Source organism: Vidua chalybeata, chromosome 2 (genome assembly GCF_026979565.1).
Source record: "Vidua chalybeata isolate OUT-0048 chromosome 2, bVidCha1 merged haplotype, whole genome shotgun sequence".
Taxonomy (NCBI): Eukaryota; Metazoa; Chordata; class Aves; order Passeriformes; family Viduidae; genus Vidua; species Vidua chalybeata.
In genome coordinates, this window is record NC_071531.1 from 3,699,838 (window position 1) to 3,727,352 (window position 27,515).

A 27,515-nucleotide genomic window follows, 5' to 3' on the forward strand; every position below is an offset into this window, starting at 1 on the left:
GGGTATCAAAACAAAGCTTAGGAAAAGCTTAGGGTAAGCTTAGGATATGCACAAATTTCCATGCTGCTCTCATTGCCAATACAGAACATCCTAAATAACTTTTCGTGTGTGTCACCCTGTCAGTCTGTGCTGACTTTTTCTGCTGTCCACTTTACCAAAACTTTCCACCTGTTTCTATTCTTTTAATTCCACTCTTGGATCTTTTTTCCCCATTCTTTTATGTAGAAACACATCCTGTTGAAAATCTGCAGGCACTGCTTTCCTGGGATTCAGCCCTTTGTACCTTGTTGACCCCCTGCACTGAGGTGAAGCATCAGCATGATGTTATTATCTGGAAGAGCCCATTTGTCAGAGCATTCTGGCAGTTTCATGTCCCTGATCTTGGACTTTTTCTGGCTCACCATAAAACAAACAACCCTTCTGCCCCCAAAAATTCTCTAATCAACACCTGGCTGCAATCCCTAACACTGAGGTGCTAATTAAAAGCATCGCTGAAAAGGTCAGGCTATTTCAAGACAAGAACAGAATGTAAGATTAAAGGCAAAAATTAAGCTTGGGGGTGCAGCAGGGGCTAGAAGAACGAGTCAAAAAAGCTGCTGCAGTAATTTAACATTCTTCTTGAAATGTCCTCGTGGCTGCAAGTTCACTTTTGACCTTAGTTTGCTCGCCTTGGGGACTAATTTAGTACAGATTTTCATAGCACATTAACTGGCCTCTGCGTATAGCTGTGAGAGTTTAACAGGAAAGCAAACCTGTTCTTTTCTTACTGGGATTTTGAGCATATGGCAGAAGTCTTTTTAACTTCCTCTGCTGACAAATTGGGAGTCACTTTGATTTTTGGAGACATTTTTAATTACGTGTTTTGTAAAACCACTGAGTTAAAAATTAATATAGCCCGAAGCAGTCATAAACTCTGTTTCCTCCTACGCAACATAGCAACAAAACTGTTTATCATGTTTTACTGTATAATCGTTACAGGTCTGCTCGTGTTCATTTTAGCTCTGATGTTTCTTTGATGCCTGGTGGAAAGTTTATTCAATGTTTCCGTCCTGGTGCTTGCCTTAAAAGATGCTGTAGAATTCCAGAGTCTCTGAAGGAAGGGAGCTGGCTGCAAGTTATAGGGGATGGGAATCCTCTCTTGGGACGAAAACCTGAGGGAGCTGGGGCTCTTCAGCCTATCAGATGCCAGAAATTAATATTGCTTTGCTTCTATTTAAAAGATGCTGTGGAATTCCAGAGTCTCTGAAGGAAGGGAGCTGGCTGCAAGTTATAGGGGATGGGAATCCTCTCTTGGGACGAAAACCTGAGGGAGCTGGGGCTCTTCAGCCTATCAGATGCCAGAAATTAATATTGCTTTGCTTCTATTTCAGTGATTTTAATCTCATCTATTTTATCTATGGACAATATCTGCTATACCAACATTTCATCCATTGCTTCTTGAAAATACCCCCAGTAACTCCTCCTCGTGTTTAATCCCTTTTGCTCTGAACCACATTAAAAAGCTCAGCTTTGTTCTGAAACCCGCAGTAGCATCATGAAAGGTGATGAAAGAAGAAAGAAACTCCAGCTGCTAATAATACCAACACCTTGAAAATGTTTTGAAAAGTAGGTCCACTGAATGTATTGAAATGAAAGACTAAAGGCTTTTTGCAGGAGGATGATCCCATTGTATCTGGCTTTTTCCTGAGTTTCAGTGCCTTGTTAATGAGCACCTGATTCTGACTTTCAAATCCATTGCAGTCACTTGGAAGACAGCACAGGGCTCATAGATCAAAATACGTCTATAACTAAAGGAAAAGCTCTCAGAAGCTGGCTTGGCAGACTTTCAGGTTTTTTTCTGTACAAGTCCAGTGGTCACCAATCAAACAAATGGCTGCAGAATATTGCAACTGATTTCAGACTTGAAGAAAACTACCGTGACCTCATGAATAGAAAAACCTTAATTTACCAAACCCAAGTTTTTATTCTTTTTCTTTGACAACATTCTGCTCTCCCCGAGGGGAAATCTCGAGACACGAAATAAATGTGTGAATCCATATTCCAGCACTCCATCATAAGCAGACTGAACCTGACAGGTATAGCCTAGGGAGGAAAGAGAAGCTTTCATAAAGCTTAAGTAGCACAGCCTGAAATGCTCAGGAAATAAGACAACTTGGAAAAGCATTTAAAAATATACAGGGGAAGAAAAAGGAATATAGGTATCTTTTTATTGATAGGAAAAGTAAAGTATTTTGTAAATGAACACGAAAATCTTCTTTAAAGTGCTGTTTAGAGTTGAAACATGGAATTATTAGCCAGACTTCATATAAAGGCACAAAGCAAAACTGGTTGTTGGGTGGATGTATTGATTTCTGGCTGCTGGTAACTTAGGCTTTTGTCAAAGGTGTTTATTCCTTTAGAATCCCATTCTCTGTTATTGGCCAAGTTTTTGTCTTGGCTCTGAGGCTCCAGGGAGAAAACAAATGTATTTCCATTTTCCATGTCAGAGCTAAGAGCACATGTGAAGGTCTTGTACTTACCTCATAATTAAGTCTGTATGCAAAAAATACCTTGGAAATACCACTTCTCGGAAAGGCAAAAGACAGAAACCAAAGCAGAGGAGGTTTTAACCAGAAATTTTAGAGAAAATGCCTTCAGATAAGTATGGCTGTATGAATTTTCATGGGAGAATCCACATGACGATCCAGTTGTTGGTAAAAACCATTTGGTTTGCAGTGCTCCTGTACCTGTTCACTTCCCTGCTGCTTGAGGATGTGCTGCCTCTGATGGCTGAGTGCAGCTGGATTTATTCTCTGAGTTTAATATTCCCAGATTTTTACATGTGCAGCCCTAAAGGACTATTTCTTTAGTTCTATTTCAGTAACACACAAAAGCATGAATAATTTTGTATAAGAAATGTTAGTCTTGCCCTACCCTTTAAATACCTTAATCCACCTTGAGATGCTTTCTCTGGAGGATGCAGAATATTTTTCATAGAGTGACCATTCCTAAGCTAAGAAGTTCCCTACTATTGTAACCACTCTGGTATTTTGCCATTGTATTTCTACTGCCCTGGTGTTTGCCACCTGTCACCTGGCAGAGCGATCTAAATCAGTTATTTTTCATGGAAATTCACGAGGCTGTTCTTTGGACAAAGTGAATTATAGTGGGAAATTCCATCATCTCTTGTGGCCAAAGCAGAAAATGAATCTTCCAGCCAAAAAGGTATCTGGAAATTCTCCTTAGCCCTCCTTCTCTTGCTAATGTATTTCTAGGGAATATTGTTATTGTGTCTTTTTTGTGGCATTGTCCAAATTAACTGCAGGCTGGCTTTGACCCTTGTCATTTTGTCCCTGCAAAACCTCACGACTTGCCTGTAAGTCCTCCTGAGTCATGGAAGGGGAGGCACAGCAGGGAGCTGAAGAAATGAAATGCTGCAGAGTATTTCCTACCCTGGTACTGCTGGGAACCTGATTGCACACACACATATCACTCATGGTGAAAATTACATCCAGGGGCACAAGCAGTGATGCAGCTGGACCTAAACCTGGGTCTTTTGTATTGGAAAAAACTCCCGGATCACAGAGTCCAACCTTGAAATGGAACTAAGCATTCCTGGTTCAGTGGCAGTGTCTCAAAGCAGCGTTGCTTGAGGGTGAATGGATTATCCAATGTATTGAGGAGAAATCAGGCTGTAATTACCAGGAATTTCCAAGGGGAAAATGCGTGTTCAGGTGTGTTCTAACCTCTTGTTTTGTGGTTTTTTTGTCCCCCCTAACAGAGACAAGGAACCGGGGCTGCAAATGGGAAAGACAAGACGTCTGGTGAGAATGGTAAGGGTTGCCTTTATTTCTGGATGGAGAATACTGAGTCAAATGGAGCCAAAATACTTTTTACTGTAATGACAGATGTCTGTAGTGAAGGCTTTGGTGTTGCAACTTAGATTTGATTGTATTTGAGAAACTGGAAGGGCTTCAGGGGATTTGTTTTCTTTTTATTTGCGTGTTTAAACCACTTTGCTGAAGTAGAGTCTCTTTCCTGAGTGCGTACTGTGGTAAACCAAAGGACTTCACAGAAATCAGAGCAGACACAAATGGGGTTAAAACAAGATTAGATATGTGTGAAACACCAAAAAACAAGCTGCTCCATGAATGAGAAAAGTGAAGAGAAATAAAGTTTCAAAGGATTTCCTTGTAGAGTTTCTGTAGTCTGATCAATCCTACCTAACTTTAGGCCCAGCACTAAGATACCAAAGTTAAAATCCACTTGTTTAGAGCTCATTTGAGTGTTTCTAGAGAGAAGCTATGCATGGAGCAACTCTTGTGGAAGGACCAGATGGCAAAGAGGCTCTGAATTTCATCACTGGAGTGAGTCTGGACTCATCTCCACTCCTCCAAGGGGTGACTCATGGGGCTCTTTCAGACCTTAACAACAGGGCTGGCAGAGACTAATGTCAGCTCTTTAAGTGGCACAAACAATTCTAATTTAAAATGTTGGTTTTTTTCCCCCCCAGAAGAATGCAAAATGGAATTTTCAGGAAAACCATAATTGTTTGGGATTTTATCAGCTGAAATCTCATTTTATTTCTTATAGAAGCAGAAATATTTTACACACAAGTGATAATTGATTAAAAGAATGTTACCATCAGAAACGTTTTTCAAATGAAAATATTTTAAAATATTTTATTTTTTTAAAACACCCAGCTGAAAAAGAAGCAGCATCAGAAAGAGGATTGAACTATAAAATGTGCTCTTTGCTTCTGTTTGCTCATCCAGTTCTAATCAAAAGAATGTGTTCCATGTCCATCCCATCCCCTGAAAAGCAGGAAAGATCCCAGTAGTCCCTTCTCTGAAAAGGCTTTTCCAATGGGTCATTTGAGCAGTTATCTTGGATATGTTTTGGCCTTTTAAGTGTTGGTCAGAGTAGAATTTTTGGGCCCTTGAGGCAACACATCCTAAAGCATTAAGAGCTTCTTTATGGATAGTTTTCCTATTACAGGGAGGTGACTTTCCCATGAGGGCTGTTTGCATAATGTTTCAGTAAATGAAATCCATAGATGATGCTCCCATTATGATAAAACAGAAATTGGGGTGGAAAAAAAAAAACCAAAAACAAATAAATATTTTGGCTTGTTATAGTGTCTTGAATTAGTGGGAACAAATGTACCCTGACAGCAAAGCAATTTGCATTTTCAAGTTAACAGGGAAGGAAAGCAAGCAAAATTATGTCAGCCATTCGGGCAGCATAGGGAGCATGTTTTTCTCTTTTCTGTTTGAGCACATTATGAACTGAGCTCATTTGCCTTGAATTTCTTTCCCAAATAAAAATTTCTTCCCAAATAAAATCATCCTGTTGTCAAGTTTAGCTTAGATTTACTGATCCTGCAGCCTTTTTAAAAGCAATTTTTTTTTTCTTAGTGGGGATGTTGAGTGAGCAAGGGCTGCATCCTTAATTCAAAAATATATATGGTTCTAGTTGTAGCATAATTTTATGTATAACATACACAGACAGATGCACAGTTAATCTTGGGTAAATAGATACCAATTATTTTTTGTAATGAAATTATAGCAGAAAAGCTGTCACCTACATAAACACAGGAGCAGCAGGGGAGATGGAATAGAGTCCTCTGATCTCCCCAGCCTACATGCTTGCATAAAAATAAAGCAGCATCAGAACTTTGAACCTGAGATTAAATGCTAAATCAAAGAAGCAGAAATGTGTAACTCTTTGTCCTTATTAGCTCTGTGTGGTTAAAACTCAAGCAGTGATTTATTGCTCTGAAAATTGGGGTGTGCTGGAAACCTACATACACAATATAAATCCTCTGTTCCATGTTTTTCTGGCCAGAACTCTACAATATGTCCATGTCTTAAATGTTATTAGCCTCTTCTTCAGGTGTTTGTTTCCCTGTCAAAAGGAAACTTTCCCTTTTGTTTCCCTCTTGTTGAAAAGGAGGGAGGGTGGAGAAACAAAAAACTCTTTCATCCTATAAAAAGAAGGGGAAAAAAAAAGAAAAGTCATGCTCTGACAATGTTTGCAAAGGCAAACTGGTCTGGTTGCTGTCTGTGCTCTTGTTTACAGATCAGGAAAAGCTGCTGAAAACTGGCTCAGACAACAAGCAACGATGCTTGGCTTTTCTCAGGGTTTGGTTCACGCAGTGAGACACTCTGGGGTCAAACTTTGTTTGTGCATTGCAGTAGAAAATGAATTTTGGGCTGGCCTCTAGGTTAGGTTGAAACTGAAGAAAATGAAATAATGACCATGGCAATCAGCAGTGTCCCTCGGTGAAGACATGTATGGCCTTGCTGTCACCGTGCAGCACTCAGGGAAATTCAGTCTCTGAGGATTCCTTTTATAGCAGGGGTGGTTTGGGTAGGCACAAATGCATGTTCTTGTTTGACCTTCCTTGGACAGGAACAATCTGTCCTTAATTGTGTTTAGTTCCTACCCCCACAGCAGCAGTGGCAGCTCTTAGCAAATCTCCCTTCAGCAGCAGGGACTGCGCTGCACACACAGGGTGGGTGAGGATGGCAGGGACCACAGGGGACAGCTGGTGCCACCTCCCTGCTCCAGGAGCCCAGGGCACAGGGCTGTGTCCAGATGGCTCTGGAATATCCCAGGGAGGAGAGCCCAGAGCCTCTCTGGGCTCTGCTCAGGGCTGGGCACTGCCCAGGGCAGAAGTTGTGCCTCCTGTGCAGGGAATTGCTGGGCTCAGCCCCTGCCCGTGGCTCTGGGGCCATTGCTGGGCCTGGAGCAGAGCCTGGGGCTGCTCTGCCCTCCTGCACACAGGGACAGACTGGGACAGACTGGGACAGACTGGGACACACAGGGACAGCCAGGGATAGACTGGGACACAAAGGGACACACAGGGACACAGAGGGACACACAGGGACAGCCAGGAACAGCCAGGGCTGAGGCCCCTCTCACTGGGGCTCCTCTCCAGGCTGAGCAGCCCCAGCTCCCTCAGCCTTTCCTGGGCACGGAGATGCTCCAGGCCCTTGCTCAGCTCCAGGAGCTCCTGTCCCTGCTGTGCTGAGGAGCCAGAGCTGGACACAGCACCCAGAGGTGCCTCCAGGGCTGGGCACAGGGGCAGGGTCACCCCTGACCTGCTGGCAGAGCCCATCCCGATGTCCCCCAGGATCCCATTGGCCTTCCAGCCCCCAGGACACTCTGCTGGCTCAGGGACAGCTCGGTGTCCCTCAGGACTCCCACATCCTTCTCCAGCAGGTCACCCCCAGCCTGTGCTGGTGCCTGGAGTTATTTATTCCCAGGTGCAGGACCCTGTATTTGCCCTGGTTGAATTTCAGACAGTTCCTCTCTGCCCATCTCTCCAGCCTGTCATGGTCCCTCTGAAGGGCTGCACAGCCCTCGGGGTACCAGCTGCTCCTCCAAGCTCTGTGTCATCATCAAACTTGCTGAGGAGGCTTCTGCCCCTTCATCCAAGTCATTGGTGAACAAGTTAAAGAATCTGGGTCCAGTATTGAACCCATAATCTCGCTGGGGCCTTGAAGGACCTCAGTCTCCCTGAAACCCAGGAGATGCTTACTTGTGAAACTGCAAATGTAACTTGAAAACCTGTTCCATAATGCTGTTCTCTGTGGAAGAAAATCCAAAGGGGAGACAGCACTACTATTCCCACACAGCTCAGTGTGGGATAAGAAGCTGTAATTTCTTTTATGCTCACCTGGTTTGATTAGTTGGGACAGTCATATTTGCAGATGTAAATATGAAACCAGAATGTTCCCCCCGACTATTCTCAGTGAATAATTGATTCTTCTCTGTGACCTTGGCAATGTCATGAAGTTCCTTTGTAGGTTAACACTTGTCACTTCTTGTTCTGTTTCACATTGCTCTGTGTTGTTTTTTTTTCTTGTGGTGTAATTTGCAATCTGCTCTCATGCAATCTACTCTTTAATAGCCCAGCACAACTGCCAGGGAAACAATTGCATCAGAAGCAATTATTTCTGTCTTCAAATTTAGAATCACTCTTTTTCCTATTAATAGATCTCGCCTTTTCTTCTCAAACTACATAAAGCATGTGATTATTAATGGGTATTAATATTTTTTCTTGGAAGATGAGATTTATCATTCAGTAACATGAATATTTATGATAACAAAGTGAGTGTTTTCATGGAACGAATTCTGTGCCTTCCTGGCTCTGAGTGAAATGAAAATGAGTAGGTTTTGCATGAACTGAGATGTCATGGTGGATTAATCCAATCACAGCAACATGGTCAGTTGTATTTTCAGTTTCTTCTCATTCCCAAACACTTGTCAGTGTATGAGCTCTGCTTTGGGGCATTCAGAAAATTATACATGAATAAATACTCTTATGTTTCATCCTGTCCATGTGATGCTTCTATGTAAAAGATGAAGCTACAGTAGATTTAGTAAAGTAAATTCTTATATTTTACATCTAAAGTGGAGTCGCTTCAGTCTGAATGCTTCTAGAAAACATTAAGGGTAAGGGTAAATAATTGCAAAGCAATTCTGTGAGGGAGAATAGAGATCTCTCTCTAATAAGCTTTCCTGGTGTAGGGACAGGCATCTTGCAGTGTTATCAACAGTCCATTCACCCACTCCCTCCACTCAAGAAATTTGGGAAATTCTGGTCACTGCACTCAGGAATAAAAAAAAAAAAAATCTTCCAGATCTGACAGTGAATAGTAATCTTCAGTTATTTATGTAGAGTGCTTAGCTTAACAGAGCTTCAATTCCTGGCTAGAGGCCAGGATCATTATTGTAGTATGGGCTAATATAAATATCTCTTTAAGAACTCAAAATTAATTTTCCACTAATATTCTCCAATGACTGCGTAAAAAATGTGCTGTTTTTGGGAACAGCCTTACAAATAAACTTACTGGTGGAAAAAACGATTCTGAGGAGGGAGAGGAACACATGAGGGTTATTTGTGTAAATATTCAAAGGACCTCATGGAACATGGTTTGCTGTATCTTCCCGGGCCTAGAGGTCACATTTTTTAGTCCAAGGAAAGGACAGAGCCTGAACTGCTGCATTGCAATGCCCCTGTATTTTCTTTCCCACAAAGCATCGCTTGTGTGGCAAGAGATGAATCTTCATTATTGCAAGCAACTGCTGAATCAATGTAAAAAAACCCCACCCAACCCTTTCAAACTGCTGCTCTCTGATATTTCACCCCCACAGCACTCATCAGAAGTTAGGATGAGGAGTATTGGATGAAGGTAATTAATATTGAGTTTTCCTGGGTGATAGGTTGAGAGCTGGCAGGGAAATTAGCTTGCCTTGTTGTCTCTTTTCACTGCGGTGTTCTAAAATTCTCTCATCCCTTTTAAGTGATGCTTCAAGGGATATGATCTCACTGTAATGCACTCTCTTATTCTACTTTCAGCCTATATCCAAAGCCAAATTCTGCCCTATTTCATCCAATCTAGCCAGTACTAGTGGGGATTTGGGAAGTGGAATGAGAATGATTTGTTGTACCTCATCCCACATCTCTTAAAATAAAAAGTCTGTGCCTCAGCAACATTCCCAGACATGTCTGCAACCACCAAATACCATAACACCTTCACAGAGCCTAAATCCAAAAGTGTCTGAGCCCTCAGCATGGTTATGTAAGCTCGGTCATGTACAGATCACTGAGGCTCAGAGAGAGGTGTAAAAATCCTGTGAGAACTCAACACTGTGATCTTTAGCTGAGGGTGGATGAGATGAGATGAGAAAAAGTCCCAAGTGAACAGTTCTAGATGAATCCTATCTCGAGGCATGGCAAAAACACTGCAGGAAAGTGCTGAGTTTCAGTTTAGGTGTTTGCCTGGGGACAGCTGCGCATAAAGTTTGCCCAGAACCAAACCAAAGATGTCTCAGGTCCTCTCCTGGCCTGGTTCTCTTCCTTTGCCCATCCTGGTGTGTTTGTCAAAGAATGTGCCCATCCCTGCAGCAGGCAGCAGGACTCAGCTAAAGGCAGATTGAGCCTTTAGTAACAAGGCTCTGGGATTGTTCACAGATCTTCCCTGGAGAGGATGCTGAGAGGAAGAGAAGGGAATTACCCATGAATTTTATTTCCTCTCCTAGGTGAACTTCCATTTCTGGAGGCCAGGGATGAGCATGAGTCCTCCCCAGAGGGATGCTGTGTGCTTATTTATTTGGGGTGATGAAGGCAATGAAGGATTGTTCACAAAAATTCTCCAATCAGCAATTTTTCGTGTTTATCCAGCAACAAAACTTCTAAAGTGATGATTTTTATGTGTGTTTGAGATAATGTGGGCACCTTCTGAAACTTCACCTACACCCACGTGTGCCTGTCCATGTGCAGTGACCATCTGGTTTCATGGAGAGGAGCCTCTGAGGGAGTTTAATCAATGTCTGATCCAAACTGAAGTAATACTTCTGAAAGAGTAGATATTGTTCTTATTTTTCTGTTACCTTTCAAGTTGCCTTTGTCCATTACACAATGCATCCTTGTTACCTCGTCTGGTAATGAGGAGCTTTCATTTTTTAAAAGTTTAGGCAGAAGCATCTTTAAAAAAAAAAATTGTGTTAAAAATGTCATCAATTAACAGCAGTGCTCTTGTAGTCTGGCTTATGCCCTGGCTCTGGAATTCCCCACAAGTTTTCATTTTGTGTATCATTTATAACCACTCTTGTGACTCCCAAATAAGTCCATCTTCCCAAACAAAGAAAATAACACTATCCACAGAAAGGATATCTGTCAGTATGATGCTATATAATGTTAATTGTGCAGCTATTTCTTGCATGTTTTGGGTTTCTTTTTTTTTTTTTCTTTTTGTCTTTTTTTAATGCAGGAGTCCCACAAGGAAAAAAAAATATGGAGCAGAACAGCACAAGCATAGAATAAAAATTTCAGCTTTTTAAACCTGCTTTTTTAGGGACTTAAAAAAAGGGAAATTATTTCAAAATATAAAGCTTCTATTAACTGGTTCCTTTGAAATGGAGAATCTGCACACAATACTTGTGCTACCAATGAATCTGTCTAGGTACTTATATGGTCCTCACCACCATAGTAACTGTGAGTCTTCCAAGTATTTAAAAATAGAGATAACAATAACAATTCTTGCCCTGGTCCACCTCTTTCTTTCCAGCTTGCCAGGAGAACAACTTGATTAATTTATGGGATCTTTGTTTTGCACACAGTGCCTGCACACAGCTTGGGAACCTTGTGTGCCTGCGTGGATGCAATGTTCTCAAAGCCAGTGCATCCAAAAATCCGGCTGCATTTCTAAAAATGTGAGAGATGAACACATGTATAGGAGTTATATATATTTCTATATGGTCCCTCACAGTCTGCTCCTTTGCAGGAGGTAGAAGTCAGTAGAACTGCAGCATTCCTGCAGTATTGAGATCAGGAGAAGTCCAAGGAAATCATCATGAGGTGCCTCATTCAAGTGGGCATTTGAACACCTGAAAGGTGGTGGTAGCCCAGCTCCTTTCTGAGAAACTGTCTGGAAAATCAGCCAAGGTCATTAGGGGGAAAAAAGTCAGTGATTAGAAATGAAGAAAAAATGAAATTAAGCAAAAGAAAATAAAGCTGGTGATGCTTTGGTGGGTTTTACCTTTTGGATGAGTCATAAATATGCTGGAGTTCCCATCAAGTGTTAACGAGGAAAGACAGGATTGAAATGATGCCTTTGACAAGTGCCATGTTTCTTCTGGAAACCAGTCTGTAATTATCAGTGAGCTGCCTGACTGTGCACCAGGGAGAAGGAGCCTTCTTTCTCTGACTGGCACGTAACTGGCTGCCTTCCACAAATGTGCACTGCTTGGAAAATGTGTTTTTTTGGGAGCAGGAGCCTTTAATTCTGCTTTGATGCTGGTGCTGATCCAAAGAGAGGACACAGCTCAAGCCAGCCCCTCAATAATCTTGCTAACACCTCTGACGTTACCTCTGAAATGAATCTGCTCCTGCATCACCAGGGGTGGTTTGGGGTGTGTCAGGACTGGAGTCAGTGGGATGTGAGAGCTGGAATATTTACATTGGGAATCCATGGAGCTGGGATGACTGGCACAACTTGGAGATTCATCTCTCCACGTTCCCCGACACTAACAACACATAATTAAAAGGCTACAAGAGCTGCATGTAGCTGAGCAGCAAGTTTTTTTTTAATTTAGTGGAAGTGAAAAATGAAAGAGGAGCACAATCAATGCCCAACAGTGGTTACTAGGATTTACTGTTGTGGAAACATCACTTTTCTTTTTGACTTTACACACATGACCTGCTTTACTTCACACCACAGGCTTTTGTTTTCTTCTGACTTGGGTTTGAAAATGGAATGAAAATACTTTCCTACTTAAGAGCTCCTCCGTTAGCAATCGGTAAATGATTAATCATATTTTTTTTTCTGAAGGTTTTTAAGATTTTAATTTGTAGCACACAGCTGTCTTCAGGCACTTAGCTCGATGCTCCAAAATTAGCTTGTAATTTGGTGTTATCAGGCTCCCTTGTGTAAGCAGGCACCAGAATTTAGAACAGCAGGAGTGTTACAGACATGATGAAAATGTGGTCCTTTGCTGAACTGATGGCCAGAACAAAAAGCAGGAAGGAAGTAGATGCTGCATCAGGAACCAGCACAACACCTCCCTGTGCTCAGAGTATTTCAGGACCTTCTATAAAATGCTTAGGTTGCTTGTCCAAGGGAAGAGAGGGGTGTCTCAAAGCCCGACATGTGTCTTGGGTTCCTGTGCCTCTCTCTGTAAGTTTGGGGTGAAATTCTTCATGTCTGGCTCTTCGGGTGCACATCCGTGGGAGAGACCTAAAGCTCTGTCTATTCTCAACAGAGAAAAATGTATTTTTTGTGACATTTTTTTATGTTTACCAGAATGACCTTCTCTGGAGAGCCTGGTGTTCATAGATCTTAATTTGATTTAGGCTTCTAATTGGCTTAGCTCTCTCAAGGCTGAGGAATTTGTGGGTAACACTAACATTACAAAATAATAAAAATAATGTAATAAAATAAATCATAAATGTAAGAGTTTTTTGTCTGTTGCTGGAGTTAAGTGGAAGCTCATTTCCAGATGTCTGGTTTGTACTTGGACATTTAACTTCTCCTTAAATTCATCTCAAGCCACTCCATCCTTACTCAGATTTGACTTATCCTGACCACCTTGTGCCAGCTCTCACAGCCATTTTATCTGTAGAAATATGGATCCAAATATTTTCTGGCTTGAGGATTTTGTTAGCCAGGATACTGGATTTGATGGAAGCATTTGCTTTAGCTAAACACTCTTAGTATTGGTTCATTTTTCCCCCAGCCCACAGTGGGTTATGAATAGGAAAAACTGAGAAAAATACATATTTTCCAAGGAGGAATTTCCAAGAACAGAAAAAAGTTGGATAGCACCGGATATGGAAAAGGCATTTTGAAAGTCACAGTGGAAAAAAAAAAATAGGGCAGGGTGCTCTGGCAGCTCCTGGGACATGGTGTGGGTATTCCAGAGCTGGAAATCAGCTCTCAGCACTTCTCCAGGGTCTCACAGTGACATTATTTAATCACTGCTGATGAATGAGTTCTCTAACTGTATTTTGAGTATCTCATCTTTCATTCTAATTTATACCTAAAACCCCCTGAGACTGCTGGTTGACTCTAGGTGGAGAAAGCATTAATTATTCCTTAGGTTTTAGTGAAACACTGGCACTCCACAGTGACCAATTTAATACTCCTGTAAAAGCTGCCAATAAAAGATGGACATGTACAAATATATTCATTAGCACAAACTAATTAAAACCTAGGCTAATAGCCAGGAGCACAACACGTTACTGCAGGATTTTGGAATTCATTATGTGCCTGTGCTAATCCAGCAGTAACTATCACTGCAGCCAGCTCCTGATCTAAGATCTCATACTGATAGACACCTAAAATTTAGTTTATAGTGCCCACAGACACTGCAGAGAATTTCTGACCCTGGTGTCTGATAGGAAACGGGGATTGGCCATGGGGAAAATTCTGGACTAGAGGAATTAGCCATGGAGCAAATTCTGAGCTACAGGAATTAGCTGTGAAGGAAATTCTGAGCTACATCCTTTGTTGTGTGGTGATGGAGTCCAGGACATCCCTCTGGCTGCCCTGGCTGTCTCCAGACCCTGGCAGGGGCCTCAGGGACCTTGGCAAGAAGACAAATACACCTGTGGCTTCCATTTTAGCCCGTGGGAGAGGCTGCCAACTCTGTATGAGAGGAATTACAAGCCAAAAGGGTTTGAGCAGTGTAATAGTTGAATTGACACAGGGTGGAAAAGTAGAATTTTGGGGTTTTTAGAATGTGATTCAGGGATACAAGATGGAGGAATCTGGGCGTGTCCTGGCCTTCTTCTCCTTCTTCTTGTCCTCCATGTCCTGCTGTGATGGTGACACTTTTCTGTTGGTTTAAGGTAGAGATCCGCTGTCTAACATAGGTGGTGGGCATTGGCACAAATCTGTAAACATGAAACACGTAATTTTGAGTATATAACGTGGGAGCCGCCCAAGGCTCAAGAGAGACTGCTGTGGCTTCTGTACTAGATGGAGCTTGGCAGGTCAGAGAGAGAAAGTTTTAGATAAGAAAAAATAACCAACCTTGAAAACTCGACTTCACACATTCCAGACTTCTTTGGCTGCCAGCTTAGGGGAACAAGGACTTTTACGATTTCGGGGTCATTCCAAGCAAGCAGACCCCGACAGTGTGGTAGAACCAAACAGAAGGGTGGCAGACGTGAGATTAATTAAGCCTGAAGAATTTTTTATTCTTCTGGCCTTTGATTTCAGAGCTGAATGTAGGTTATCAGGTGTGGTACCTTTGGGGGAAGGTGTGGATACAGCTGTGTGTATTCCAGACCTCCAGCTGCATTTGGGTCCCATTCTGAGGAATGATGGGAGCACATAAACCCCATCCTGGCTTATCTAGGCTCATAGAGCACAGGTGAGGATCAGACAACCTTCTTCTTTCCACCTCTTGGGACAGAACCCATCAAGGAAAGGACTTTGAGACAGAGCTGAGCTGGATCCAAGGCTGTTTGGTGTCCTGAAGCAGCCAGCAGAATAATTGCCAGCAGAAAACGTGTATTTTAATCTCACCTAATGGTTGTATTCATCAAGCATTCACCTGTATTTGTCACTGGCAGAAGTTTCTTGGTGACCTTTCCAATTAATCTGTTCACAACAAATCTCTGTGTCTCTGGTGAGAGATCTGTGTCTCTCATGTGAGCTCTGCCTCTGGCAGGCAAAGATGTGGAGAAACTGGGGAAAAAAGCATTTGCTGGCTTATTTTAGCCAGGAAGGTAAGAAGACAAATGGAAGATGTGGAGGTTTGGACTTTTTCTGTCAAAGGGTGATGGATGCTGTCAGCAGAGAGCAAGACATTGGCTTTGCCAATCAGTCATTCTCTCCATCAGCACCACTTGGTCTCATCTCAGACAAACTTCTTTGGCTTAAATTCCTTCCTCTGTCAAATTACAGGAAAAGAAATAGCTTTCCTAGGCCCCAGTGGGAAGGAATTTGGAGATTAATGATCCATAAACAATAGTGTATATAATCCTGTGCCATTTGCCCAGCGGGACCAGGTGTGGGAGGGTTGGTGGATGTTGTCTGCTCTCACTGCTGGACCTCTTTGAAGCTTTTCCACAGCTATGCCAGAGAAAAGTGTCACAATTCTCATGTAAGTATTCATGGTTTTCACAGGAGGGACCACAGAAATAAAAAGCAAAAGCTTTAAGTCATGAGATGGAATCCTCCGGAGGTTCCTCAGCTCAGAACCATTCCATTGTGGAAGAGCATCAAAAAGAAAATGTAATTTTTGGCAATCCCCCCCATTCCTCCCCATGCCACGGGCAAACCTTGGGGATGACACAGTCCAGAAGCTGTTCTCAGATGCAGCAGAGTTGTGTAGATTTTTGGTCTCTATTCATCATCTTAAGAAGATTACTGCAGCTAACATTAGCATTTTTGCTATTACATGGTGGACTGGCTGAGGTCCAGACTGAGTTGGAATTAGAATACTTATTTTTTTCCTTTTATTAGTTCTTTTTCTTCTTGCACTAGGAGGTGATGAACACAAAAAAAGCCACTGAAGAAAGCTGCATCAAGGGATACCAGTGCTTTGTAGTTTCTCCCCATACAACTGTTTATGTGAGCTTTTAATTCCAGCTCAGTTTGGTTCTAAGTTTCAAGTTTAAATGAAATTAAATATAAGCACATCCACAACTGACATTATTTTTGAGTGGGCACTATGTGAGACCACTAAGAAGTTACTGTTTTCCTCTCCAAACTATAAATATATCCAAATTTACTTGAAACTTGGCATGAAAAGATTTTATAACTACCATAAATTTGACCTTGTTTTGAGTCTCCTACAACTCTTTGGACATCACAGTGATTTTCTGTGGCTGTAAGTACTTTTCTGCAGGATTCTGTAGTACTATAGTGCATATTTGGGGCTGAATTTCTTGACTGAACTTGCAGAGTAGAAACCAACAATTAACCTGAGCTGAGTTAGAGAGCAGCTGCTTCTATTGTGCTGTGAATTTCTGGGGGTTCTGGCCTGGCAGAGTTAATTTTTTCTGGCAAAAGGCTGAGTTTATTTTATTTTTTATTTCAGTGTAATTGCTGAGATAGGGAGTGATGCAGCCCAGAGCTGCCAGCCTCATTTACTGGTGTCAGGGATACCTTTTGTTTTTGTAAGTGATGCTGTCTGAATGTGACAAAACACTTGATGAGCTTGGCCAAGCGTGCCAGAAAACAAAACAAAAACCAAAAAGCAATGTGGATTTTCAGTCCAGGCAGTTTAAAAAACCTCCAGGGTGTTCTGCCCCCACCACCAGTGAGTTGTTTCAGGAGAAAATCTGATTGATTAGGTTAAAAAAAAAGAAGAAAATTTTGCTTTTTGCTAGTCAGGAGAGGTTGCACAGATTGAAGTGAAACTCAGATCCATGGTGGACATTGCCACAGCTCTCCTGGCAGTGGTTTCTGCTGGTTTTTGCAAGGCCCAAGAGACATTTACTCACAATATTGAAGCTTTTAACCAGTCACTTGCTTGTGTAAGTAGATATTTTCCTGCCACTGAGACCCCTTGTTACAGGCAACAAGTGGATGTGCCATGGGAGTGGGATGAAGGCCGTGGTGCAGTGGGATGCTCCAGGATGAATCCAAACTCCTGGTTCTTCCTGCCAGGCAGGCCAGGCTGCAGTGATCAAGTCAGTTATTCCTTACTTTGCTCATAAAACCTGAGGCTTGCCTTTCATCTTTTCCACAAGAAGGGTCTTCTCTGTCTGCCCCTCTTCCTGTCTCCCTCATTTCTTCTGTCTCACCTCTCATTCCTTCTCCTACCCCAGAGAATTTTGTGTCTTCCCAGCACAGCCAGATCAAGTGCTACTTCTCTCTCTGTGTAACTTCCCCTCCTATTTTCCCAGGCAAATTTGCAGTCTGGATCATTAGTAAAGAAAATTCATTTGCCAAAAAGAAGGTTCCTGACTAATGCTCTAATTTGGGGTCATAGTGACCCTCACCTGAAGCTTCTCATTCCTCTACAGTCTTACAAAGAATTTCCCAGACTAGGTTTAAGGAAGGGCCAGGTGAGGAGTCACCTGGAAGGAGAGAAACACATGTAAGAGACAAAGCAATTTTAAAGGTAGCAGAATTAGAAGAGGAAGGAGAAAAGGGAAGGGGAGGGAAGGGAAGGGGAGGGAAGGGGAGGGGAGGGGAGGGGAGGGAAGGGAAGGGAAGGGAAGGGAAGGGAAGGGAAGGGAAGGGAAGGGAAGGGAAGGGAAGGGAAGGGAAGGGAAGGGAAGGGAAGGGAAGGGAAGGGAAGGGAAGGGAAGGGAAGGGAAGGGAAGGGAAGGGAAGGGAAGGGAAGGGAAGGAGGAAGGAGAAAGGAGGAAAGGGAAAGGAAAATAATTTGATTTCCTGAGCAAGAGAGGAGAAAAAAAATTAATTGGTTCTGTTTACATTCAGATCTAAAATTTGAGCAGTGAAGACAATTAGTTGGGTTTTAGTGGAACAGGGACTGGGGTGTGCTGTATCCTGTGCATTCTGCCCCCGCCAACACTTTGGAGGCAGTGAGGGATGTGAGTCCCACCTTAAGTCCTTCCTTGCACCAACCCAGCATGTGTTTTCTGAAGCAGAACAGATGCATGAAAGGTTTAGTCCTTCTTCCAGATGCTTGTAAGCTTTGTCCTTGTAATCCTCAGAAACAGGGGGAGGAAGAATGGATCTCTCTAGATCAGAAAACACGGGCTGCAGAGATGATCTGAGGTTGGCCAGCCACGTGTGTCAGCTCAGATGCTCTTTCTGATCAGCTTTATTGACAATCTGACATGTCTGTAAATCCTGACAGACCTTAAAAAGTGCCCATCAGGGTTTAAATTCACACAGGGGAAAATGTTTTCTAGAGAATTTTTAAATGACTAGCAGAGATAAGTCGAGAGAAATCCTCAATATAGAATGTGTAAAGCACTACTCAGATTAATTTTTGTCTTCCATGTAATCATTTTAAGTGATTCAACTGTTTTCATTTTTTTCCCCATGCTTAAATCTTCAAGAAATCATTGGCAACTCTCAAAACACCAGCAGAGTAACATTCACACTCTGATTTTGATCCCTTTTAAAGATTTTCCAGCTATCTGTAACTTTTATTTCATTCAGTTTACATTCCTTCACTGTTATTACTTGCACTTATTTTGTTTATTGCAATCTGGACTGGTGGCAAGGCCGATTAACAGCTGCTGAACTCTGCTGGTTAAAAGCTCCCTTTTCAGTTGCACACAACCTTGCCAAAATCCAATTGCTCAGGCTGAAATTTGTCATTTTGATTGCTTGCCTCAAGCAGAATTATTTTGGAAGGGTTCAGCAAAGTCATTCCAGTAGTTTCCAAAAATGAGGCTTGAGCAAAATGTTAGCACATGAAGAAATTAAAAACAATTTCTGGTGGCCTTTTGTCTGACTGCTTTGAGCCTTTAATTTTGAACAGAAATGTAAGATTTGTCATCTGGGATGTGACTTTTCTATCTGTTATAAAAGTCCTACATTTGTGTAAGTTCAGTGAAGCAGTTAATTATTTTTTTCTTTTTCTGTGAAAACTCAACATCACTGAGACAAACAGTAAACACTAAAGCAATTAAACCAACACTGTCTTTTAAAGGCTTAAGGAAATCATAGTTTTCCTTAATTGCTGCTACATTCAGCGATGCTTTGGCCAGGAGCTGAAGCCAAAGGCAGGATTGTGCCCTTTCTGTGCTCCCAAAACACCACAATTGCTTAGGACAAAATGTGCCTCCTTGCTTGGGAGCAGAGGGTCCCAGAAGCTGGAGCAGGGAGGACAAAGGATGGGATGACAAAGGAATTCAGTAGGGCTCCTCAGGAAGCTGGAAGCACAAGGATTTGATACTTTTGGGATGGAAAGTGGGACCGGGAGGGAGGAATATGGACTGGCTGGGCTGGAATTTAGAGGTTAGGGAATGTCCTGCAGCGGTTCTGGGGAGCAGGAGTAGCCAGATAAAGACACAGCATTGTTGAGGTCTGCTGGGAGCCGTGGTGACCATGGGGGCTGGGGCAAAGCTGGGGCTGGCCCCGAGCTGGGATGGACGAGGTGGAGCAGGAGCAGCCACCACATGTGAGGGCATCAGAGTCTTCTCATTGTTCCTTTCCCGTCAGCTTCATGAATCCCACCCAAAAAATAGTCAAGTTCATTCCCTTTCCTGCTGACTCAGGAGCAGGACAGCAGCCTCCCACCCACTGCCAGTTACTCCATTAAAACTGGTGTTGATTTAACAGTTCCAAGCAGCAGTGCTGAGGAGCCATGTGGGTGTCCATATGTTGCATCAAAATATATATTTTTTTGCTTTAAATCTAGGAAACACTGTGCTCCTAAGACCATGAAAGTTTCAATGTCAAAAATTCAAGTTGCCCACTCAGTGATACAGTTAATTTTGCCTAATGGTATCAGTTCATTTTGTCATTTATTAACTTTCTCATGTTCAACTTTGTAACCTGAATGTTCTTGATTGCACACATAGCTTTATGTGTGCAATAAACTTACAGCTGAAGCAGGAGGGAAACCTTTTTCCCCTGGCCTCAGTCAGATTTTCATGTCATAGTCTGTCTGGCACAGGGTTTAATAACTTTCTAATTGCAATTGCAGCATTTAGCTAAATCAATGGCCATCCATCCTGATAAAATTGATTTTAAATAGCTGTTGTTAAAAGGCACCAGGTGAAAACTTACTGAGGTGAAAACCAAGATAAGATGAATAGGAAGCCTCCTTTTCTTCTAGACAGCTCATATTAATAAAACTTGCATTTTGCTTTGTTTTGCCTTAACATGTTTTTGCATTGAAAAGAAAAAAAAAAAAACCCTTGAAGTTAGAGAGGAATCTTTCTGCGCTTCCTTTGAGATGTTGCAGGATGGGAGGATTAAAAGGGGGGACAGTCCTTTCTGGAGAAGGAGGCAGGGGATGACAAAAGGGATTTGTTCCAGCTCTGAGGACTGGAAAGCAGCAAGGCTGGAGGGCCAGTGTGGTACCTCACACACCACTTCGCTGGCAGCTGAAAACGCACCACACTTCCAGCACGTACAACCTTCCTCTGTGTCCCCAGTGTTCTGTGTGGGTTTGTAAAGTGCACCATCTGTCAGGATAATGAGACCATTTTCACTTCCCTGCTCCATAACCTCCTGATGTAGATAAAGAGCTCGGAATATGGACCTGCTTTCTCCTTCTGCAGGGGCTTTATTGGAAAAACATGCTTGCTTTTACCTACATGAAAAAAAAAAATAAAATAAAAAGATGTGTGGGTGTGATTAATCAATACACAGGCTATAAAAAGGTAGATACTCCTCCTTGCTACACTCCTGAGAATAAGCCCACTGCAAGGCAGCCTTAATGATCTACACTTTAGTCAGATGCTTGTCAGAGCACAGAACTGCACTCTTAGGGGAGAACAGCCCCTCCACCCTTTTCTGAAATAGCATCAAGTTCAAAAGAGGATGTTGCTGAGTCAGTGCCTAGGACCTAGAAGGTTTGGAATTCTGTTTTTTTATGAGGTGGGGGAAAGGCAAAAAAAATGCAGAAGCTGGATTTGAAGTACTGTCTAGTGGCTTTGGAGCCCGACCTTGCTCATTATCTTTGCTGCTTTGGAAAGGCTTGGAAAATTACATTACCCTACAACCATCAGTCCTCGCTCAATAAATACAGAGGCTAAAGGCAGGGACAAGAAATCCCACAGAGCTCTGGTATTGACTCGTTACAATTCCAGGCTTTAGCCTCCCAGTACAGTAACTGCCTTTAGGTAATGAAAAGGCTGCTCAGAAGGACACCTTGCCCTTCTGGATTCATTCCCCCCTCTTTTATAGGATCTGTTCACTGCCATTTTTTACTCCCTTTTGCTAAACAGTACATTGTCCTGTGTGACAATTGGGTCTTTTTTATTACTCTGGGACAGGAAATGAGTGGAAGAGCAGAGCTGTGCTCCAGTTCTGCATCAGAGCCAAGAGTCGTGTGCCCCTAAGCATCAGTTTCCACAGTAGGGGAGGGGAAAGAAAAAAGCATGGCAAGGATGTGTGCTGGGGCTGTATTTCTTCCATTGAGGAATGATGAAGCAGTAAGTTGTGTGCTTTGGCACGTAAGGAACATGTGAGTGCAACTGTGCTGTGAAATCTGAATTCTCTATTGAGTGCACCATGTTGGGGAGCTGCACTAGGAGGTGGTCACTGTGGTTTTTTGAGCTCTGCATGCAGATCCCAGTCTGATGTCAGCGATGCTTGGCTTGGATCAGCCATGAGAATCATGGCAATACCTTTTGAAGTGTTCTTGTCTTCTACAGGTGACCACCCAGCACATCTGACACCCACGTTTTATTCCTCCTGCATTCTCAGCCCTGTTTTGGCTGCCTTTGCCACATGCTGGGTGCAGCAAGGTTCCTTGGTTCAGCAAGGTTCCTTGGAGCACCTCCACCCTTCAGGATGGCAGCAGCCATCACCTGGCTCATTCTTAGCTAAGTAGCAGAGCAGAGGTTTGGTGTTTGCTGTAGCTGGTGAATTCAATTACAGCTCTCACAGAAAATGTCATTTGGCTGCTTGTTCACATGAAGCATTTGATATTGCTTGTCTTGGTGTTAGCTGTAATCCCTTATTAGAGGTATAGAAGGAGTCTTATTGATGTACACATAAAGGCACACAGTGTACACAAAAATTCACTATCTGAATTAAATCGAAAGGAGAGCACGAGGTGCTGATAGAGGTTTTTTTTGTCTGTTCAACTATAATTCTATAAAAAGAAAAGTGTATGCACACTGTTCAGTCAGCTCCTGAGGGAGCATGAGAGGATCCAGATCAGCTGCACAACTGGCAGCTTCCCTGGCCATCTCAGCAGAGGGAACAAATGTTCATTCTGACCCTCTACTGAAGGTGAGCTGTTCTCTTCTCCATCCCATGGGATCAGAGCACAAGGATGGAGTTGGGGGAGAAGGTGTGCCTACCTTTATTTTATTTTCTTCCTTCCTGGAGCAAACAAGATTTCTTAGCTGCTGCAGTTTCAGTGCAGTACCTTTCATAAGGGCTAAATAATTCATTTGGTGAGAAGGAATTTATCATGAAATAGCAGATAAGTGTGTTCATCTGAAATTCTACAGTGTGTAGTTCAGGCATCACTCAGGCTCAGGCAATGTAACTCATTTAAAGAACAATACCTACATCTGAACCTCTGAGCTGCCTTTACAACTAATGGAGAATTAAAATTAACCAGTGTAGGAAGGGGATTCAAGGGTGAGATTCATGCTGTCCAAAAAATGTTGGAATTGCACCCTTGGAATCCTTGCTTTTCTCCATTTCTAAACACGTGCAAGTTTGGTTTCCTTTATAGCTGGACTTGATGATCTCAAAGATCTTCTCCGACCTAAATGATTCTATGATTCTAAAGTAGATGAAGGATTTTTCCCCCCTCCTAGAAATTTTCCAGACCTTTTTACCTAGAATCTGGTTTTGAAATATTTGGCTTAACGAGCTTCTGCAGAACATGTAACATGGCTTTCCAAGTGGCTCTTGGGCAAGACAGCCTGGAACACACTCAGAGTACCCTCCAGCATTTAATTCCTTCTCATCCTCTTTCAGAGCCACATTGCCACTGGATCTTAATTTATCTGCTGCTGTTTCAGTGTAATCCTACATTCTCCTGGGGAGCCCCTCCTCTCTTCCTAAGAAAGTTAAGCAAGCCAGCCTGCAGGGGAAATAAACAGAGAATGGGGCTTTTTGCGTTCAGCGGAGGCATGTAAACTCAAATTAATGATTCTGTTCGGGTAACAGCCCAAGCAAAAGAAAACAGTGGAAATTTCCTAGAACCAAGCCTCCTGCAACAGGGTTTCTTTGCTTTACGGTGGAAAACTACAGCTGGGTGTCTGCTTTCAGGAGTCAGAGATGTTAAAATTCTGTACCTTTTGTGAGAAAATTTCATCCTGTGGCGCATTCAGTAAAACTTCTGGTCAGACTGAGTCTGTCCTGCACTCTGGCTGAACTTGTGGATGCTGGAGCAGAAGTGACAAAGCCAACTGAGGCAGGAGCATCTGAGACCCAGTGGCAGGCCAAGTTTCATGGTAAATCGATGTCCATCAGAGTTTCCTGGCCTTTGCTCAGGTTGAACTACCTTGGAGCTGCTCCAGAAGCCTGGGTTTTATATCCATCATATCTCTGGGGCTCTCCTGAAGAGATGAGTTTGGTTTTATGGAGGGGTGACAAACTTCCTTTTGCCAAATGCGCTCCTAAAGGAATGTCTTAGAGCAGGTTTGTTCATCCCAGCCCGTTTTTACCCTCTGACAATTCCGTTCTGTCACTAAAGGACTCCAGGTACTTCCTTGGACATTTTAACCTCACAAGCTCCATTTCTACACAGTTATGGACTAATTGCCTCCACAAGTATCCCCAAACTGGCAGGTAGTGCAAGATGTTAAAAAAACATGGTACATGTATTCAAGCAGTGGCTTTTTTCTGTGGTGTGATTGTGCTAAATTAATTTGTCCTATTGCATCATGAGCAATGCCCACGTTTGTGCAAATAAAAGCTGCACTGTTTGGCCATTATTAAAGTTTGTCTCTTGCACTTAATCAGTGCAGCAAAGTGAGTGCTTCTTACTGATAATATTTACAAAGCTTAGAAGATACTGAAATGGAATCATAGAATGGTTTGGATTGGAAGGGTTCTTCCAGCTCATCTTGTTCCAACCACCTCTTCCATAGGAAGGGAACATCCACTGTCCCAGGCTGCTCCAAGCCCCAATGTCCAACCTGGGCTTGGGCATTTCCAGGGATCCAGGGGCAGCCCCAGCTGCTCTGGGCACCCTGTGCCAGGGCCTGCCCACCCTCACCGGGAGGAATCTCTCTGCAATATCTCCTTTGCTTAAGAATGTGATTTTGAATGGCAAAGCTCCGTTCCTGTGCCTTCCCTCTGAGTGTGGGATTAAGTAATTTGTAATTAAAAGCTGTGATAGATTTTACGAGAGGAGAGTGTTTTCTCACTGTGACTTTCCAAGTGCTGATAAAGTAGTTTTTATTAAAACAACCCTGTAAACTTAAAATAGCCTCTCATTAGTTGCTACCAGATATGCTGCTATCCAGTGACTCCAAGAAAATGCCTTTATTTTCCACTTTGAAGATGAGCAGGGCAAAGTCTCACTCTTCTTTGTGTGTGGAAAAAACCATCTTCTGACTCCATACCACGGTGCTTTTGACTGATTCCTCTCCTTTGTGTGACTGACAGGTTTTGCTCTGTAACTCGTGCCACCTTCCCCAGCTCCTGTCACTTTGGCAGGCACGGGATTGATCCCCCTTTCCTGCCACTCCTGTGTGGCATGTTGTGATCACTGCCACTTCTCCGAGCTTCTTCCCCAGCTGCTCTTGAGGGAGCATCCCTGGAAAGCACAGCCGAGGGAGGCAGTGCCACACTGGAAGATAAAATCCTCACAAAATGTTTTGTGCTTTCCGGGCGACTGCTCTCAGGTATCATCGGTCATCCTGCAATTAGCAGCGAGTGCCAACTCATTTTGAGGCAGTTCCTTTGCAATCTGGAGCAGGGAAGTTTTTGGACGTGCTGGGGGCAACATCCCTCTTAGAAAACAAAATGAATTTAGAGCCTTTTATATGGTTTTGTTGGAAAGTGATGCAGCATGGCTCGAATCAAAAGGGCTGAACTCTCTTTGCCTCAACACCCCAGGGGTCCCTGCCTGTGCCACCACAGTCCCTTGGCAGAGTCTGTCTGGAAGAATCCCAGCCATGCCCGTGGCTGCACCAGCTCTCAGATGTTTAGGGAAGCTGTGGATGATGCCTGAGCTGTGCTGGGGCCTTGGATAATGTGCTGCTGTCGAGGTAGCCCTGAGGAAGTTCTCCTGTTGTTATTTTAAACGTTACTGCTGAAGACACTTTTGCAAAGGTCAGAGCACTGAGGGGTGGCGGAGGGGAAAGAATTTATTGTTCTGCATTTGTAACCACATTAGGGCTCCCAGCTCAGGCTGGGAGCGCCTGCATGCTACCATAATAGGGAAATAACTGATCATATATTAATCAAGCAGTCGAGGAGCCAGTCAGGAGGGCAGCTTGCTTCGTGCACTGCTGAAATGCAGCTCCCTCCACAGCAAGACTGGTTAGAGGCACAGTGTTTAACTGGGAAATGAGACCTGGAAATGGCAGAGGAAATTAAAACTGCCTTGTAACAATTCCCATTCCAAACTTGGCCAGGGCCTTGGGCATCACGGGCAGCTGCAGAACGAGACTCCCACAACTCTGGGCTGAATTTGGGAGGAGGATCTTGGCATCCTGACCTGCAGGAGAGGCTGAGTTAGGGCTGGGTGTGTTATCCCTGCTGGTGGGGCATCGTTCTGCAGGGACACAGGGGCCTGACAGGAGCTGGACTCCACGGTCCTTGGGGGTCCCTTCCAGCTCAGGAAATTCTCTGATTCTGTGTCGGTGCCAGCAGCTGATCCCCAGCACCACTTCCCTTCAGATCCCAGATGCTCCCACTGAATTTGCCAGTTTAGCATCCCTCAGACACAGCTTTAGCCGGTAAGAGATGAGATTATAGAGCTGAAAGCAGGCTGGTTTTATTTGCTAGGTTCCCAGCTAAACTTGCACAAAGTTTGATCTCCACGTGGGAATGTGAATTAGGGCCTCTGGTTTCATTCCCAGAATGCCTCCCATGAATTATGTACCTATCTGTGCATCAGTTATGTGTTTGTAAACCATTTTAAAAGGCTGGCAGTGATCCATTAATTACTTTGAAGATGAGGAATAATTGCTTACATAATATTAGCATTTAAGGAAAAACAATATTTGTCTTTATATTAATTGTTGAGCAAAATCAATTCATCTGTAGTTGGCTACAATCTACTTGAGAATGCAATTTTTGTAAACTGAATTTTATTGCTATTCCTTTCTGTTCCATTATAATACCCCAATGTACATATTTTTTGTGCTACTTCGTTTATCTTATGTCAGAAATAATATTCCTGTTCTCCAACATTATTACAGCTAGGAAAAAAGAAAGATTAATCAGACAATTCAAAAGCCTCATGCTGAAATAACATTTTTAAAATTATAGAAGAACAACCATTATTTTCTACAGCAAAACTAATTTTTCAAGTTCGAGATAGCAACACCATATTCTGAAAGTAAAGGTCAATTTGAAAAATAAAAGATTCTGGTTGCCTAATAAGGTCATGTTCTTTATACCAAATTGTAATTTACAGTTGAATCAAATGATACTAATTATTTCTGTCTTGCTTTGAGTGATATTCTGGGGCCAGTTGGTGTAGTTCAGATAAAAATAGCTGTTACATTTAGTCTTATCATTAATGATAACCTTTATATTTTTTCACATGGAACCTTTGAAGTCTAAGGAGACTGCTGAGCTCCAGGGGTTGCTTTTTAGTTTCAGAGATGGTTCCTTTGTGGACTTTACATTTCCCCAGCATCTTCCACCTTCAAAAACCAGAAAACAAAAACTCCTTATGTAAAGCTGTAATTCCACCTTCAAAAACCCCTTGTGTAAAGCTGTAATTCCCCACCATCGAGTGCCTCTCTCCTGACAAACACAACAGGGAGCCCTGCACTCTGGAAAGTGGCCCTGGAATGCCTGGGTTCCTTTTGGAGTGACAAAACAAGGACAGCTTTAGGGATGGAGTCCTTGTCACAAAACGAGCGTCTCACCCTGCAGCACTTCTAATGAGCAGGAAGGAAAATTATTGTTGTTCCTTATCTAATTAGAGAAAAAATGTGTACTTATTAACGAAGAAGCTGAATGTTTGTGGCCAAGAAGGCCACTGGCAGCAGGGCTGGGTGAGGAATTGTGTGTCCAGCAGGAGCAGGGCAGGGATTGTCCCTCTGGGCTGGCTCTGAGAGGCCCCTCGAGGGCTGTGTCCAGTTCTGGTCCTGCAGGAGAGACCTGGAGGGGCTGGAGCGTGTCCAGGGCAGGGAAGGGAGCTGGGAAGGGGCTGGAGAATTCCTGAGGGAGCTGGGAAGGAGCTGAGCCTGGAGCAAAGGAGGCTCAGGGGGGACCTTGTGGCTCTGCACAGCTCCTGCCAGGAGGGTGGTGAGGTTCTGC

General features: G+C 43.1%; 1 protein-coding gene across 1 annotated transcript in view; it reads left to right on the plus strand.

Moving 5' to 3' along the window:
- Positions 1 to 27,515, plus strand: part of PCP4 (Purkinje cell protein 4) — a 48,448-nt gene that overhangs the window by 14,388 nt on the left and 6,545 nt on the right. Inside the window, exon 2 of the mRNA XM_053936512.1 lies at positions 3,761 to 3,812. Coding sequence (XP_053792487.1) covers positions 3,761 to 3,812 — 52 coding nt within the window. The remainder of the gene's footprint in view (positions 1 to 3,760; positions 3,813 to 27,515) is intronic.